Here is a 19,055-nt window from a genome sequence, read left to right as displayed (position 1 = left end):
ATAAAAATGACTAATTGATACTATAAAAACAAAAGCAAAAAATTTAAAGAGAACCATCAACCTGACTAAGTGAACTATAAAAAAAGTTGATACAAATTTGCCCAACTCAACCATAAAAGGAGAGTACTTTCCTTTCAGGCTCTCGAAGGGAACCATCAACCCCAGAGAGAGAGAGAGAGAGAGAGAGAGAGATATGAAGGCAAGTAAGGTGGTTATCTTTCCGATGCCCGGAGCGGGCCACCTCGTTGCCATGGTTGAGCTCGCCAAGAGGATTCTCCACCACACCCCCAACCTCTCCGTCACCATCCTCCTCATCCGCCCTCCCTTCACTGCGGCTCTATCCTCCTCCGCCACCTCCTCCCACGTCGAGGCCGTCTCCGCCTCCGGCCTCGCAATCGAATTCATCGACCTCCCACAACTCGACGCCCCGGAAGGAGAGGGCCTCGTACAGAACCTCCGCTTCATAGAAGCACACAAGCCCCTTCTTTCAGAGATCCTCGCCACTCTGTCAACCACCACCACCATCGCCGCCTTCGTCGTCGACATGTTCTGCGTCTCCGTCACCGGCATCTCCGTCGATCTCGGCATCCCTACCTACACCCTCTATACCTCCAGCGCAGCCGTGCTCGCCTTCGTCCTCCACATGCCGACGCTCGACCAGAAGTACCAGTCGGATTTTAAGGACATGAGGGATGAGGAGATCGAGATTCCGGGTTGGGTTCCGTTTCCGGCTTCTGCTGTACCGCTTTCGGTCAAAGATAAGAAGGAGCCGATCTATCAATGGTTCGTGAGCACCGCTGGGTTCTACTCTCGACTAGACGGAGTGCTGGTCAACACCTTCCACGAGTTGCAGCCACGACCTATGAAGGCCTTGACCGACGGGCTCTGCCTGCCAGGTTTCCGCACCCCGCCGTGTACCCCGTCGGACCCTTGCTCGGTCTCGGATCCGGACCCGAATCATCCAGCCACGAGTGCGTCAAGTTGCTTGACGGACAGCCCGATTCGTCCGTGGTCTTCATATGCTTCGGCAGCATGGGCGCGTTCTCCACGGACCAGATCAGGGAGATTGCGTGCGGGCTCGAGCGGAGCGGTCACCGGTTCTTGTGGTCGGTCCGGGTCCGGGAGACCGGGGCTCCATGGTTCTCCAAGCCAAGAGACGCGGACCTGGACCAGGTGTTGCCGGCCGGGTTCTTGGACCGGACCATAGACCGCGGGTTGGTTTGGCCGAGGTGGGCTCCACAGATCGCAATCCTGTCGCACCCGGCGGTCGGTGGGTTCGTGTCGCATTGCGGGTGGAACTCTACTCTCGAGAGCGTGTGGTTCGGCGTGCCCATGATCGCTTGGCCTCTGTACGCGGAGCAGGCGATGAACGCGGTCGAGCTGGTGAATGATTTGGGACTCGGTTTGGGTTTGAAAAGGGAGGGTCGGGGCAGTGAGGAGGCACTAGTGAAAGGCGAGGAGTTGGAGAGGGCAGTGAGGAGTTTGATGGACGGTGAGGAAGGTAAGAAGGTGAGGGAGAAGATGAAGGAAATGAAAGAGCTGGCAAGGAAGGCAATGGAAGGAGGAGGTGGTTCCTCACACACAAATCTGGCTTTGTTAATTGAAAAATGGACCATTAAGTGATCCGGTTCTCGGTTGAGGGTTTTCCTTCGTCGTAAAAAAAAATAAATAAATTTGAAGGATGGACATAGTGTCCCAAAGAGGACGTTCGTCAGGCCTTGAGAGGTCCCCTATAGTTTGCCGCGCATGACAAACACACCCTTAAGGTTTTCTTCTTAGCTTGGTGTGGGTATTTATTTCAATTTTTGATAGAATTTTCTTATGTATTCACTATTCCTAGCATTTGAGTGCCTTTTTTTACGTGGAGAAACTCGGCCCACCTTTAAAAGCCACCGGCAGGGTTTGATCTGGTGCCTTCATCTCAGAAACCTCATAACTATGTAAGAGGTGAAAACAAGGGTGGTACCCTTTCCAGTTTCCACGGGAAAAGGGAAACTCTTGTCTGCGTTTGCCGCAGTGGGGCCTGTTTTTATGTCACAACACCTGTTTTCGGTGCAAAATCATAAAAAGGCGTGCAATTTATTTGCAATAACACAAACTATGAAAGAGATATTATTTTGCACAGACTCTTTTCCAACCATCCCCATCGGAAAATGAATTCACACAAAAGGCTTATGCTGAGCAGGGCATCGTGTAATTTATTCTGTGATTTTTTTGGGTGATTGGAGAGGTGGCTTGTTAGAGTTTAACTTTGTTTCATCTTTGATTTTTCTGTTTTTTGGTGTTGTATGATGTGGGATTTTACCTCTATCAAAAATGAGTTTTGTGGTTTTTTCTTCTTTGATGTGTTAGGGTTTTATTCATTCCCTGACATACTTAGCAAATCTGAAATATGATCTTAATGCATATTTAGATCTTATTTCAAGGTTCGAACCTGACATTAGCATGTTAAAGTATTGGATTATGGCTAGTGCATAGAAAAGGATTTTATGTGGTGCATACGCAGACGGGTAGAAAGCACATCCCTTATTCCAGGGTATTTGTAATTATTGTAGAAAATAAATGAAATGATTTAAAGTCTCTATAGATTTATTGGAGAGGGTGGTGTATGTCCCCCCCCCCCGATGATTCACTGAATCCCACGTCTGTGTTCGGGGCTTTGAATGAGCACCACGTATACAAGCACATGGGACTCTTATTCCCGTGTATGTTGACATAACTTTGCATCGGACTCTGGTGTTGTTGCAAAGACTTAAGTACCCTTTCTTGCTATTCTTCTCATAAAGTGATGGTTTAAGAAAATGACAAAAATGCTCTTTATTCAAAAAAGAAAAAACAAACAGTTCAAAAAAAGGACAAACATGTCCTCTATCCAGAAAGTCGAGGATGATATTGACTCTTCAAAGTCTTCTTCTTCTTTCTCCGTTCAAAAAAAGGACAAACATGTCCTCCATCCAGAAAGTCGAGGATGATATTGACTCTTCAAAGTTTCTTCTTCTTTCTCCATTCAAAACAAGGACAAACATGTCCTCCATCCAGAAAGTCGAGGATGATGTTGACTCTTCAAAGTCTTCTTCTTATTTCTCCGTTCAAAAAAAGGACAAACATGTCCTCCATCCAGAAAGTCGAGGATGATGTTGACTCATTTAAAGTCTTCTTCTTCTTTCTCCGTAAAATACTGTAAAACCCTCTCTCTCTCTCTCTCTGTAGAGAAGAAATCAAGGGAGGCAAAGATTTCTCTCTGGAGAAGGCCATGAACATCAACCCTCTCACTCTCTCTCCCTTCTTTCTCTATTTCTGTGCACATCCAACAGACGATCCTACATTGCTCCATCAAACACCAACTGACCTGGACACTGACTGTAGCATCGTTCAACTTGAAGAGTTGTGGAGTCTGATTCAGAGTTTTTACCCTTACAGAAGGGGGGGGGGGGTCTGAGGGCTCCTCTCAGCATGGGTAGCATCATTCAACTTGATTCGTTGTGGAGCCTGATTTAGTGTTTTTGCCCTTACAACAGGGGGGTCCGGGGGCTCCCCCCGGCGCGGATCCTGCTGCGCGGTCAGCGAGCGGGGGTCCAGAGGAGCCGCCCCTGGTGGGGGCTCGAGGGGCAGCGCCCTCCGGACCAATTTTTTTTTGGGCCTTCCAACAACGATTTGTAGTGTTATCGGGCTTTCCTACAACGATTTGTAGTATTTTCGGGTCTCCAACGAGCCCCACAACGATTTATAGTGTTATCCGGCTTTTCAACAACGATTTATAGTGAAATTCTTTGATGAATTGGTTTATGTGCATGCCCAGAAAGAAAGAGGGTTCCACGACACTTTATTCCACTGCGTTGATTTCAGGTTCCAGGGAACCGATGTTTGCGTGCTGTTGGCCCCGCAGAAACGCATCGACGGATGTGCGTTTTCGCGCTGCTTTTTGCTGCACACAAACGGGCCCCAAGTGAAATTACTCTAGATAGTCAGGCACAATATGTAAGGCACAAATAACGTGGAGATCTTAGCAAACCTAATGAAAAGACGTGATTTCATAAACTTTGTTTCTTTAGCTTAAGGGATAAAAAAAAGGAAGGAACAAAAGATTGCTGGCATTGCAGTCCAGCCGCTACTACCATAACACCACACTATATTAGTGGTACTAGTACTACTAATGCTACTACTACTTGGGAACATAATTTCTCAGTTCTTCCAATCATGCCAATCATTTAGTTCTTCTGATCGCGAGGAAGTAATTCCCGGAACCAGTATGCCGACATTTTTGGGTACCTCTTGAGGTTTGAATAATCCACATAGACAATGCCAAACCTTGCGGTGTAGCCCAATCTCCATTCAAAATTGTCAACCAGAGACCATGCAAAGTAGCTAACCACATTAGCTCCATTGTCAATTGCTTTCTTCAGCTCAGTAAGGTAGCTCCTGTAAAAATTTATTCTTGTGGTGTCATGTAACCCAGCAGGAAGTGTAACATTCCCAGGGTCATCCATTCCTGCACAACAAATTTTTCTTTAACCATCAACAAATCATTACCAAAAAGAAGAAAGAATAGATAACTATCAAGTTGTTTACAGCTAGAATATTTGGTGGATCATTAATTTGGTGGTTCATTAAATCTGATATCAACCAAAAAGAAGAAAGAACCGATGATGAAATATCTACATATGATATAATCATATTCCTTAGTGCTAATAACAGTAAACTAAAGTAATTCCCCACCATTTTCAGAAAGGATCATGGTTGGATTTCCGTAGCGTTCTTTAATGTATGTAACAACCTTGTTGATACCCCATGGTACAATGTACAGCCAGTATGAGTTTGCCTGCCATCCAGTATTGATCCAGTTAGACATAGGTGATCTTTGAAAACTCATACAGCTATCTACTGCTAATGCATATTGCAGAATTGATAACTTACCCTTGACCCTATCGGCACCCCGTGACGAGCATTTACATGTAATTTCATCTTGTCAATAATCATTAGTATATAAAAATGTTTACTGAAGGAGATTTTGTAAAACAAACACTTACATGCGAATCCGTCATGCCAATCATTCTGATAACCAGTCGCATTCTGGTTGCTAACATGCTGATCAAACATGTAGTAAGTAGTATACTGGTTAACACCAAGGAAATCAATGGACCCTTTCACCATCTTAACTTCCTCACTGCTGAACTTTGGCAGCCTATTTTCGACGATGTTTTGCATCGTCTTTGGATATTCACCGTATACAATGGGATGAAGAAACCTATGCAAGGATTAGAACCCCATCTGGTTAACCAATGATATAATGAAAGTGAGAAATCACAAACTCGGGCCATAACTCTCAGTTTCCAAGCTTAATTTAGTAATGGTGCTCACCAACCAAAATGAAAATCCCTTGCTCGTTGGGCTGCTAGCATGTCAGCCTTTGATCTTGTGAGAGGTTCATACCAAACAAAATCCAGAAGTGTTAAGTTTGTCTTTCCTTGTGCAACCTGAGCTGCTTTCCTTTTCTCCTTTTTGGAAAGATTAGCTTTCCTTTTCCTTATGCTTATCGCCTCTTATGGCTGGGCTATATTAAGCCCTTTGTATTTGTTGTTCTTCATATGAAAAAGGATTACTCTCTTGTTGTACCGTGGATGTAAGCCATACTGGCTGAACCACGTAAAGTCTTCTCCTTTGCTTCTTTGCTGTGTTCTTTTATTTTACATGGTATCAAAGCTCTCAGGATTCCTGCACGTTTGGGTGATCTGCTGCTATTCCAGATCATCATTGTGGAGACTTTCAGTGTTCGGATCTGATAGCCGACACCTTCCAGCATCCGGATCTGATAGCAGACACTTCTGCGGATTTTTTTGTTGATTGTTGATGCCTTCCAGCACCCGGATCTGATAACAGGTTGTTGAATGAGAGAAGGCAGTCACGCTTCTTTTGTGTTTCAAAAGACCTCTGCAGATTTCTGATTGATGCTTCCAGCCAGAGTTGCTGCTGCATTCCCTGTTTGTGTTTGCCTCTTCAGAGTTCGCTGCTGCATATCCAAGAATAGTCGTCTGTGTTTTTTTGTTGCTACCAGTATTGTCCGAATAGTGGGTTAATATTGCTGAAATTTATCAGATCGGTTAGAAGGGCTGAAGCTTGTCAGATTAGTTAGAGGGGTTGTCATTCTTTTTATCATGGCGGATCGACATTATGAAAATCCTAGTCAGTCTTCATCCAGCACAACTGTTTTTGTGCATGAACAGGTCAACCCTAGCTCCAAAATCACTTCTATATTATTAAATGGGACAAACTACATTGCTTGGTCTAAAGCCGTTTCACTCTATTTGAGTGGCAAATCTAAACTTGGCTTTATAAACGGGAAAATCACTAATCTCGGTACTTTAGATTCAAAATATGATGATTGGAAATCCAATAATGACTTAGTTATGTCATGGTTACTTAACTCTATGGAACCAAAAATTGTTGAAGGTTTTTTGTTTCTTAATACTGCTGAAGATGTTTGGCGGTCAGCTAGTGAATTGTATGGAGAACAATATAATATTGCCCGAATATATCAATTATCTCAAGACATACATGATTTAAAAAAGGGTGATCTTCCTCTTAGTGAGTACTTTAGTAAAATGCGTATGATGTGGGATGAATTGGACTCCTATTCTCCCACTATCACTGATCTTAGGCTTCTCCATAAAGCCAAAGAGCAAAAACGCATTTTTCAATTACTCGCTGGCCTTGGATCTGATTTTGAAAAAATGAGAAGCTAGATCCTTATGAATTCTGAGTTTCCTTCATTAAACTCTGTCTTTGCTACTCTTATGAGAGAAGAATCAAGAAGGAAGGTTATGAACCATGTCAGCAGGATTGAAACTCCTGATAAAACTGCCTTCAGTGTTAAAACAGAAGCCTTGAAAACTCTTGATGATCGTGGAAAGGCTAAAAACAAGAAATGGTTCTGCACTCATTGCAAAAAAGAGGGACACTCTCGTGAAAGATGTTGGGTTCTACATGGTCGACCTGGCACTGAAAAGCAAAAACTGGTGCATGCTGCTATAGAACAAAGATCTGATAACACTCGGTCTTTAGACAAGATCTTTGATATTCTCCAATCTCTAAAAGATGGTCAGACCGGAACTACTTTCTCCCATTCTGCCATAAGCTCTACAAATAAAGGTATGCCTTCTAACTCTTATGACACCTGGATAATTGATAGTGGAGCTTCAGAACATATTGCAAAAAATGTTTCTCTTCTTGAAGATTTCAGTTATGATCATGGAAAGAGACTTGTTACTGTTGCCAATGGAAAAGTCGTTCAAGTGGAAGGGATTGGAAAAATCCACTTCTTTAACAATCAGACTATTTCCAAAGTTCTTTACATTCCTCAGTTTACATCAAACTTGTTGTCTGTTGCCAGAATAGTTAAAGACTTCGATTGTACTGTCACCTTTTCTTCAACTAATGTATTATTTCAGGACCGCAAGACGAGGAGGACGATTGGTGAAGGAAAAAAAGTTCATGGGCTTTATATTCTTGAGCAAAACTGTAGAGCGTTCATGTCAAGGGGAGAAGAGAGTAAATTATGGCATCTTCGTCTTGGACATCCATCCAATTATGCTCTTGAAAGCTTATTTTTTGGTCATAAGTTTGATTGCAATAATTGTGATATTTGTAGACTTGCAAAATTATCACGTCGTCCTTTTTCTACTTCAGAGACTGTTTCTTCTTGCATGTTTGAATTGATTCATTCTGATGTGTGGGGACCAGCCCCTATTGATTCATATTCTGGTTTTCGATACTACGTCACTTTTATAGATGATTTCTCCAAACTTACTTGGATTTTCTTGTTGAAAACCAAAAATGAAGTGCTTTCTAAATTCAGAGAGTTTTACAGGTTTGTTGAGACTCAATATGGAGCCAAAATTAAAGCTATTCGGTCTGATAATGGAACTGAATTTAAAAATCAGTTCTTTGAGTTTTTTGCAAAAGAAAATGGTATTGACCATCAATTTTCTTGTGTTGGGACACCTCAACAAAATGGAGTCGTCGAACGGAAAAATAGGCATTTGTTGGAAAAAACTCGAGCCTTACTTTTTCAAATGAATGTTCCTAAATACTTCTGGAGTGATGCTGTTCTTACTGCATGTTATCTAATCAACAGACTCCCTAGTAAACGTCTTAATGGAAAATCTCCGATGGAAATTCTCAAAGGAAGGAAATTGAGTCTTAGTCATCTTAAGACTTTTGGTTGTTCTGTGTTTGTATCCACCAGCCCATATGAAAAGGACAAATTGACTCCTCGTGCTATTAAGTGCCTGTTTTTAGGATATTCTTCATCCAAGAAAGGATATAAATGCTATGATGTTACTCATAGTCGTTTATATATCTCTAGAGATGTTAGTTTTGATGAAGTTGCTCCCTATTTTTCAGAAAACTTTGATGAAACCAAAAATCTTCATCAGGGGGAGAAAAATATATTTGATTCTATTGTCCTTCCTAATGTTAGCTCTTTTGATGATGTGATACCTGTTGAAGATAGCAACACTGAAGCTATAACTCATACTCAGCCAAGCCCTTTTGATGATGTGATACCTGTTGAAGCTAGCAACACTGAAGCTATAACTCATACTCAGCCAAGTGATATCCAAGCCACCCAGCCAAGTGACTCATTAAATCAGTCGGAGGAGCAATCTATAAGAAGATCTGAGAGGACTATTAGGCCACCAAGCTATCTTAGAGATTTTGTCACTTACATGACAACTGAGCATCCTATTGAAAAATGCATTGGCTACAACAATCTCTCAAAAAGGTATGTTGCTTTTCTTAGTTCTATTGTGCAAGAACTTGGCACTTTTAATGAGGCAAAAAGTCAAGATGTTTGGATTAAAGTTATGATGGAAGAATTATATGCCTTAAATAAAAATGAAACTTGGGAAATCTGCAAGCTACCCAAAGATAAAAAGGCTGTAGGATGTCGATAGGTCTATAAAACAAAATATAAGAGTGATGGTACTATAGAGCGCTTTAAGGCTCGCCTAGTAGCTAAGGGATTTACTCAAACTTATGGTGTTGATTATGAAGAAACGTTTGCCCTAGTGGCCAAAATGAATAGTCTTCGGGTTCTTTTGTCTGTGGCTTGCAATTATAATTGGAAAATATTTCAGCTTGATGTTGAAAATGCTTTTCTTCAAGGAGATCTAGAAGAAGAAGTTTATATGCAGTTACCTCCTGGACACCCCCAAGAAGGAAATCCAGAACTTGCTTGCAAATTAAAAAAGGCTATCTATGGGTTAAAACAATCTCCACGAGCTTGGTATCTTAAACTCAGTCTTGCTCTTGAGAAAAAAGGTTTCAAAAGGTGTATTTCTGATAATTCTCTCTTTGTTCTTAAAAATCGTCACAATCTCACTGTTGTATTGGTATATGTTGATGATATTATATTAATAACAGGAAATGATGAGGATGAAATTCTCAATACCAAGAGGTACCTTCATGAAGCCTTTGATATTAAAGACTTAGGAAAATTGAGGTACTTTCTTGGAATAGAAGTTGCCTACTCAAAAAGGGGAATCTTTCTATCTCAAAGAAAATATGCCTTGGATCTTCTCAAAGAAACAGGTAAAACTGGATCTAAGTCTGCCGATACTCCTATTGAGACTAATGTCAGGTTCGATACTGATGAATAAAGTCTTTCAAAAAGAGATGTTGAACAATTTCAGAGGCTAGTAGGAAAGCTTATATATCTTACTATGACAAGACCTGATCTTGCTTATGCTGTCAGCGTTATTAGCCAATACATGCATGATCCAAAGCCATGCCATGTCAACGCTATTGATCGTATTCTCAGATACATCAAAAGTAGTCCTGGGCAAGGTATTCTCTATATCAAAAATAACCATCATAAAATTGAAGGCTACTCTGACGCCGACTGGGCAGGGTCTTCAGACAGAAAGTCTACCACAGGATATTGTATTTTTGTTGGAGGAAATATTACTTGTTGGAAAAGCAAAAAACAAAACACGATTTCAAGATCCAGCGCTGAGTCCGAATATCGTGCAATGGCCTCTACTACTTGTGAATTGATATGGACCAAGTCTCTTCTCACTGAATTAGGAGTTAGCATTGAATTGCCAATAAATATGTATTGTGATAACAAGTCTGCTATTCATATTGCTGCCAATCCAATTTTTCATGAAAAAACGAAGCACATCGAGATTGACTGCCACTATATTAGAGAAAAAATTCAAAAAGGAGAAATATGTACTCCGTTTACCAAGAGTCAAGATCAGCTTGCCGATGCTCTCACTAAGGGATTAAGTTGTGCTCAATTTAAAATCATTTTGAACAAGTGGGGTTGTTTTGATATACATTCCCCACTTGAGGGGGAGTGTTAAGTTTGTCTTTCCTTGTGCAACCTGAGCTGCTTTTCTTTTCTCCTTTTTGGAAAGATTAGCTTTCCTTTTCCTTATGCTTATCGCCTCTTATGGCTGGGCTATATTAAGCCCTTTGTATTTGTTGTTCTTCATATGAAAAAGGATTAAGGATTACTCTCTGGTTGTACCGTGGATGTAAGCCATACTGGCTGAACCACGTAAAGTCTTCTCCTTTGCTTCTTTGCTGTGTTCTTTTATTTTACAAGAAGAATACCAATCCTGCCTTTTTGAGTTGGCTGGAAACACAATTATACTACATTAGATTGAAGATGCATAAAAGCATTTGTTTCACAATGTCTGCTTGAAAAGATGCAAACCTGATATTTAGTCCGATATCTTTCAACTGCAGCAGCATGAGAGAGGATCAAATTATGAGCGGCAATGTAAGGCTCAGTTGCTGAGTTTCCAGCTGTGCAGTTGCCAAAAGGCTTGGAACACCTTCCTGGTGCAAAGAAGCCATTATCATAACCAAGAGCAGCCACAACCCTGGGCTCATTGAAAGTCATCCAGTTCTTCACTCTGTCTCCAAATGTCTTGAAGCAAAAATCTGCATAATCTGCAAAGTCCTTCCTGAAATGAAGAATAAACCAGCAATGTGTAAGCACAACACACTCGCAAACAATATAGGACCACTAGAATAGACTCTTACATTGATGACTTGCACCAGAAAATTAAAAAAAAAAGGAAAAAAGAAGGGCCTAGCCTTCATCTAATATCAGAGTAGATGGATTGCATTTCAAGTTGGCTGAATAACTGCCATAAATACCATTCCCATTGAGCCATTTTAATTCACATGTTCATGATATAAAACAAATGTAAAGCCCACCATATCTTATACAGTTGACTATACCATACTATCTAGTAAAAAATACTATTTTTCATATTTTTGGGTTTTTTGTGGATCTGGGCCTGTAGATATATATGGTCTAAATGGTTTCTTTAGTAAAAAGTGGTTTTGGGTCACGAAATTGTGATATCTATGCAGAAATCAATGACTTCCAATGTACCAAAGTTTCACAAGTTGAAAAATCATGGTTTTTCACCAGAAAAATACATCCAAAGCAATGTCACATGGACACGGCTGCAGATAGAGTGATACAGACATTTTCATAAAGCTTTTGATATGACTGGTATCTAAGGGAACACAATACATGTGACATAGATCCAAAGTGTGAGTACTAAAAGTAAGTGCAAGAATTAGGATGCCCCGGTTCATAGAAACCCTAATTGAATGTATCAAGGAAAAAAACATAAGTTATGAACAGAAACTTACACAACTCTGTGGCTTAACAATCCATTGTATTTTTCCTCGAGCGCCTGCGGAAGATCATAGTGGTAGAGATTTGCATATGGTGTAATACCTGGAAACAAATCTTGTCATCATCACAGTTCCAGGTAGTGATAGCATCAGAAGAAGGAAGTTCGTTCCTTACCTTTCAGCAGTAAGTAATTGATCAACCTGTTATAGTAATCAACACCCTTTTGGTTCACTCTTCCGACTCCCTCTACGTTATGAAAAAACAGTCACACGCATCAATTCAGTGTTGAATGGCTGCAGGAGAAAGCACTAGAAAGAATAGACAAGCTGGTGAAAGAGGTTAAAGTGTCATCTGATAATTGCCTGGAAAAATCCTCGACCAAGAAATAAAGAATCTGTAAGCGTCCATGTTCAGGTTGGCCATGATGTTCACGTCCTCCTGTGTACAAAAAAAAAAATCATGGTCACGGAAATCGGTAATTTTTTTTTTTAATGACGAGGAACCGTTGCATCACGACCACCCTTCCTTACAGGCCTACCACTGAAATCTATGAAATCGGTAAGTTAACACTTAGTTTTCAACTCAATGCCTTCACGATATTCAAAACCTATAAACTCTCTCCTCTCGAGCTCATGTGAGCACCTATGTAACACGGACTCTTCTAACAGGACACCGCACCGGCATCGCACTCACACCCATGCAGGTACAACACTTGAACACAACTTCCTTTGTATCAGGTGAAGTCAACTACATTGAGGTCTATTTTTATTTAAAAATAGATTCGGTTAACCCTAACCAAATCCAGTTTATATATATATATATATATATATATATATATATACCCTCCCCGCACTCCAGCACCCAAGTTTTATTAAAGTGCCACATTACTGTATCCACACCTGCACCTATGTAACATAGGTGAACACTAAGACTCGAGTAAAGCTTTGGGCTGGTCAACCCAGTCTAGAATGACTCAAATACGACTTCTTTTTTTTGAAAGACAAGCTAGGGTTAGGCAGACCCTACCAGATATCTCTTAAGCCCCATGTGGCAGAGGGTTTCGAACCTGGGCCTTCAGCTTGGTACAGGACCCCACTTCCTACATGGGATACCACCTTGGTGGTACTCAAGTATGAGTTTACAAAGACGCAGACAGATCAATTTTTGGAATGGTTGACAGATCGAATCTGGACTCAGCAGACGTATGTGGTCGAGTGTCCCAAGCTTGACACGAGTCAACAAGGCTATCTGGAGCCTAGTTACCGTTCAAGTTGATTTACAAGTATTCTTCCTTTTGATTCATAACCCGAAGAAATCACCCCCCTGACAGAGGCCTAGTCGTGCTGGACTTAGCCTGCCATACATCGCCATCCCGGCAGCACATACCTCTGTGGGCACACCCCTTGGCCCCAGGGAGTTGCCTTGCTACTTGAGCATTTATAGACGAGTCAAGCCACCGACAGCGACGCCGGCCCAAAGACACCTTAGGTAATTGACAGGGGCACACTAGGTGATCCAGTGGACCGAGACTTGACTAGGCCTAGTAACAGCTCCGGGCTCATTCAAAGCATAACTCGTGGTGTCCATCTTGACAAAGAGAAAATCTGGGCACATTTATAACCAACAAAAATATACAAAGGAAACCAACGGGGGGCTCAGCATGTCAAAACATCAAAAACTTTTGGATATGGATAAAACTTTAGGTGCGGTTTTGAAATTTTCCTTGACAAACCATAAAAAACTAAGGGTGCAAACGGGTTGGATTCGGGCTGGATCCTGACAACTCTGAATCCAAATCTGAAATGCAAAGAGTAGATCGAGCTCCGGATTCGGATCCGAATCAGATCCAAGGATTTAATCTCGAAGATACATATTTTTTATGTGATAATACTGGATCCTGAGAAAAATAAAACAAAGCACGCTATTTACATGTAAAAACAAAATGCATTTGGGTTGGATTTTGATTTGAATCAACTCCAAATCCAAATTAAAATGCTGATCCGAATCTGACTCGAATCTGAACAATCCGATTCAATAGATCCGAAATCAGATTTTACTTAAAAGATCCATATCCGAAAAAATATCTTGGAATAGGATCGGATATCCGACCATATCCAATCCATTTACATCCGTATAAAAAACATTAAAAACTCAAAATAAAATCATAAAAAATGTTCATGACCGTGCGTTAAGATCTCAAGATATTGTTTGTGTCTGAGAGAGAGAGAGAGATTTTAGCGGATAATTCATATCACCATCCACTGGTAACAAGGCATCATTACCACCGTCCATTACTACTGTCAGTTGCCGGGGCGCTCTGTAAATGGGTGACGTCATCATCTCTGACCTACAGATTGGTAAGACGGGTTGTGATGGACGGTGCTGATGCCTTATCACCAGCAGATTGATATTTTGAATTCTAGTGATCTTCAAGGAACATTAATATATATATATATATATATATATATATATATATATATATATATATATATATATATATATATATATATATATATATATATATATAGCAACATATTTTTTTTTTAAAATCTCGAATATACGTGACACTCAACAGTGAATCTAAATGGAAAACTTCAAGAACCGGAATCAGCAGTAAATTGTACTTGGGGTCCTCATGTCTTGTATTGGATCCACCACCTATATGAAGGGGTATTAATTAGACCTTAACTGTATTTGGGGTGAGTTTTTTTTTTTGAACCTCGCACATTATGTTAGTTGGGTCTACGACCCATGGAGGGTGCATGAGGATTAGGGAGTTTAGTTAGGGGCAAGCCTATAGGAGTCTATAAATAAGCCACTTGTAATCGGTTTGTGCATCATCTTACTTGTTTATGATAAATTCTCTCTTGGACTCTCTAGTTCCTTAGAGTGGATCGACTCTAGCTTGTTGGTAATATATACTTGCAAAGAGAATTCCTTCATTTAATATTACCACAAGTTGGTAATATTGAATTGCAGCCGTTGATTACTCTTCATTGTAGATGTGCACTTTTCACCATAAAAGCCCATGATTTCACACAAAAATTGGATTCAAATGGGATACCATTCATCATCAAAGATGTACATACGGTACATAGATATTCTCCCAAAAACACTATTGCATGAAAACTCATTTTACAGCCTGAGACGCTGTCCATCCAAAGTGTGACACTATATATATATATCAATTTAATAAATAAAATCAATCAATTGCAATGAATTTTTACCTATCAATGAGCATCGGACCTTCTTCTCCGCTGTGACCTTTTCGTCAGAGCATGCACTTTCTCCTGTGCATGGAGAGTATTGAACTCCTGAGCGTTGTTCGCATCCGACACAACCACATGACCCTCGCTTACATCTACTTTCTGAGGAGGGTCCATATTAACCTTAGCCCTTTGATCAATTACTTTTGCTGCCCTCTCACCACTGCCACTATAGGTGGCTGCATCTCCAACTTCATTTATCGGGGCATTGAGGCTAGCAACAACTTCATAGCCAGCCAATGGGTCACCCTCCCCCTCCTTACATGCTTCCGATATGAGAAATAGATTATGCCTAGAAACTGCTTAATTTTTTTTGCACATTCTGCCTTAGATACGGGATGCTTTGAAACTTGTACTTATTCACTGTATGACAATTCATGTCATGCATTCAACTCACAGTTTGAACGCAGCTGTATGTGATTATTGATGGTGCATTCTTTGTGAAAAATGTAAGACACCCACATTTTTTGGCAATAGACGTGGCTTCCACTCTACCCACTTACGCACACTAATCCATGTTTCTAAATTATCAGAATGACTGAGTTCATAGTTTTTCATTGACTTTTGTTGTTGTGCTTGAGAAATTTTAGATAATGTGGGTGTGGTCTCCTTTTTCTTATTGGCCATATTGTATTAATAAACATATTTAATTTTTTTTACAATAACAATATAAGGAATATTATACAACATTGCTAAAAACAAACAACATATTTGCATTTAAAAAAAAAAATAGAAGTGAACACTTTCATTTATCCGTTAAACAAAATAGAACTGTGTTTGATTCAACCATTAAATAAAATATTGATTCAACCGTTAAACAAAAGGGCACACTGTGCTTACCAGAAAAATACGTCGTCGATGGTTCAACAACAATGAAATGCCTTCGATGAATAGTTGCTAGAAATAGTTGACGAAAATATTTGTCGAAAGAAAAGTAGGTTGGGGAAAAAAGAAAAAATATGTTGCTATTTCTTCCTTAAAAAACATTCTTTGGTTGCCAAGAGATTATGCTGTACAATGGCACAACTACATAACATAATTTAGTTTCGATTTTGCTTTATTTTCATTCTTTCTTCAAGTCTTGGAATTATATGAAAATTAAGAAATATACATTTGTAGTGTCTACTTTTCTTTTTTTTTTTCTTCTCCTAAGGTGTGGAAATAGGAGGAGATCACAATAGTGGCATTCTAACCCAAGATCCCTTGGTCAAGATGCCACTGACCATTGTGCATCAAATTCAACTAAACATAGCAGCTTGATTTGCCCAAATACAATTGATGTTTTGAAATATGCTAATCTACCTACACCCGAGTATTGATGATTCATGTTAACATTCTATGTTTTCTAAATATACACGGCTAAAATCTTGATTATCCATTCAGTGGAGATTTTGCTATTATGGCCATTACAACAACTGACCTTGTGACCAAGAGTGTGGCTATGGAAACATAGTTGTGGATATTGATTATTGACTCTGTTGCATAAAATTATTTTAGCTTATTTATATATTAGCAATTGAAATTAAGGAACAAGAGTCATTCTTTTTTTGTTTTGCATTTTGTGGCTTACGAAATTTGTTTTGTTGAATTATTTTTTTGTTCCAAAAGATTGGAGGGGCTTGTATCAAGATTGGGAGAATGGCCAAAGGTTTTGGAATGATTCATCCTAATAAAAATTTTGTGAACTTGTTTCGAAAGCTTAATCTTTGTTGCAATGTGGTTTCAAATAACCCTAAATTCACTTATTTTGTTAGTTAGTTGCTAGTTTGCTTGTTAGTTACTCACACTTAAACACTTGCATTATGACATGCTCTTTAATTACAAAAAATAACCATACTATACTGGTAATTTGACTTGATTCTCTAAAAATCTTATAATTTTTTAATATAAAAATTTATTGCAATTGACTTATTTCATTATATATATATATATTGCTACTATACATGAATGCAATTGATCAGAGTTTGTCATGTGTATATGAAATATATAAAAATTCATTATAATTGATTAATTTTATTAATTAAATTAAGATATATATTGCTATTATACATAATGCAATTGATTAGTTTGTCATTTATGTGTGCAACATGTAAAAATTCATTGCAATTGGCTGATTTAATTGATTAAATGAGATTTATTAAGTGTTTATTTAAATTTTATTCATGTTCTTTTGTCTGAGTTCTCATTAAGGGAAAGACTCTGCTCTCTCACTCGTACATCCATCGCCACTCATCATCAGCCTATTGGGAATGTGTTTCGCCCTTTCAACCATGCCCATGCTCTTGCCTCGATTCTCATGCTCTCTAGGCTCTATTTTTTTTCGAGCTTGGATTTGTGCTCCGCCATGCCAAAACTGATAAAATTGATCATCTGAGAATCAGTTCTATTAATTGGTATTAGAGCAGTTTGTCTAGCGCATTGGTGTGAGTTTTGAAAATTGATTTTTAAGACAATGTTTTATGTAAAAACAATGTGAAAGCCAGACACCAAAAATATAAAAATTGGCTTGCACGAGTGGTGGAGTCCGGGTTGAACTTAGGGAACGAGAAATACATGTATTCAAACACACAAGTTAAACTACTCTTTATTGTCAAAATAAAAAGAATTAATTCAATAATTAACTAATTAAGGAGTACGACCCTACACAGAGGGCTTAAACAAAATAAATAAATAACTTATTATAGACCCAATTAAATGAATAAATAAAAAAAATAAAACCCAAAATTAAAAAGAAAAGAAAAGGTCTTCAGTGCTTCGAGGTCTTCGTGTCCCCTTTTGATAAATTTACGCTTCCCTCTTTGAATGGTTATAATCTTTATACTTCTCTTTTACTGATCCTTATTCCAGAGGGCTCCCTGAGGGCACTTCTGAGGCTTTAAAGGGACCTTAGAAGGTACCTCGAGGGCACAAAAAGGGCTATACCGCACGTCCAACACTTCCCTACAAAACACAAAAACACAAAATAAAGCAGTACGAGCGAAAACTAACAAGAACTTACTAACTAACGATAAAAAATATTCAGCAAAAACAGGATATGAATTGACTAAACTAAACTAAACTTGAACTAAGCTATGAACAAACTAATAACAACCTAACACTAAAAGACAAAATAACAAAACTGCCTAACTAACAACTCAAGAACTAACTTTCTAACAAACTAACTAATTCAAGAAATCACAAGATTAATTAACTAACTCAAAACATCAAAAACACAATCAGCTGAACATGGATGTCTAGTTAATTAACTTACTCTAATATCAGCAAGTTAATAAAAAATAATTAACAAGAACTAACAAAAATTCGGCTAACAAGAAACTATGTTAATCGGTCAACCAAAATCAATTAAAAACTAGTTATTATACTAAATGCAAGAGGAAAACTAACACCCAGCCAAATGACTCCAAATGAGACATGTTGTACGGATTTTCAAAATTGATTAATAAAAAAAATACTCACTAGCTATCAGAGATGTATTAAATGAATAGAACGAACAAAACAGGCTATTACTACTTATTTTTCTTAAACTAATGAATCTACCAAGTTTAAAATAATCATTAACTAAGTTAAATGGGCTGCGTCAAATATTAAAGTTGTACAAATGATGGGGATACGTACTCTTTAAAAACAAGAAAAACGACATGGGCTAAAGCAGTTAGTTCAGCTAATATTTATCAAAACTAACCCTATTTAGGCTAACATTGAACTAGGAATTAAATTTGGACTAAACTAAGTTGGTTTCCTTTCATCTATGCTACCTAACGAACTTGACATTGACAACTGTCAATAAAAAAATTAACTACTCTACTCGGCTGAAAAGAAAAACATTCAAGTTACTACTCTTGATTCCACCGATGATTCTTTTTTACCCTACGTGAATGAAACTAATTTTCAAATAACTATAAACCTCAAGAATACTAAGTAAACCTTAAATCAACTAATATAGTATTGAAGTTAACATGCTTAAGGAAGAGACTCTAACTACATGCACTGAATAAAAAAAAAACTATTAAGCACGAAAATGAATCAAATCGGCTAAAACTAAACTAAGCAATATATATATATTTCTTTATTTATATTTTTTTTTCAGATGCAAGATACAAACTAACCTAATCTAAATATGCAGATGA

At 38.9% G+C, this 19,055-nt stretch overlaps 1 protein-coding gene and 1 pseudogene across 1 annotated transcript; one reads left to right on the top strand and one right to left on the bottom strand.

Moving 5' to 3' along the window:
* The first annotated feature begins 250 nt into the window (after positions 1-250).
* LOC149834566 (anthocyanidin 5,3-O-glucosyltransferase pseudogene) lies at positions 251-1,623 on the top strand (annotated as a pseudogene).
* A 2,533-nt stretch (positions 1,624-4,156) lies between these two features.
* On the bottom strand, positions 4,157-12,094 carry LOC149834565 (beta-glucosidase 44-like). The gene is made up of 9 exons (XM_090010192.1): positions 12,025-12,094; positions 11,837-11,908; positions 11,677-11,764; positions 10,721-10,973; positions 5,359-5,495; positions 5,028-5,245; positions 4,915-4,946; positions 4,717-4,819; positions 4,157-4,489 (listed from the first exon to the last, which is right to left on the bottom strand). The coding sequence occupies exons 1-9, from the start codon at positions 12,083-12,085 to the stop codon at positions 4,209-4,211; spliced, it is 1,245 nt and encodes a 414-aa protein (XP_089866318.1). The 5' UTR covers positions 12,086-12,094; the 3' UTR covers positions 4,157-4,208.
* Between the last annotated feature and the right edge of the window lie 6,961 nt (positions 12,095-19,055).

This window comes from Nuphar pumila, chromosome 6 (assembly GCF_984573655.1).
Source record: "Nuphar pumila chromosome 6, dmNupPumi1.hap1.1, whole genome shotgun sequence".
In the NCBI taxonomy this organism is placed as follows: domain Eukaryota; kingdom Viridiplantae; phylum Streptophyta; class Magnoliopsida; order Nymphaeales; family Nymphaeaceae; genus Nuphar; species Nuphar pumila.
The sequence above is the reverse complement of the archived record's forward strand: the minus strand, read 5'-3'. Positions and strand labels throughout refer to the sequence as shown.

Coding starts and splice junctions, on each gene's coding strand:
- LOC149834565 (XM_090010192.1), bottom strand. CDS start 12,085: ATGGCCAACCTGAACATGGACGCTTACAGATTCTTTATTTCTTGGTCG. Junction 11,765..11,836: donor CAATTACTTACTGCTGAAAG/GTAAGGAACGAA, acceptor ATTTGTTTCCAG/GTATTACACCATATGCAAAT. Junction 5,246..5,358: donor AGGGATTTTCATTTTGGTTG/GTGAGCACCATT, acceptor ATCCTTGCATAG/GTTTCTTCATCCCATTGTAT.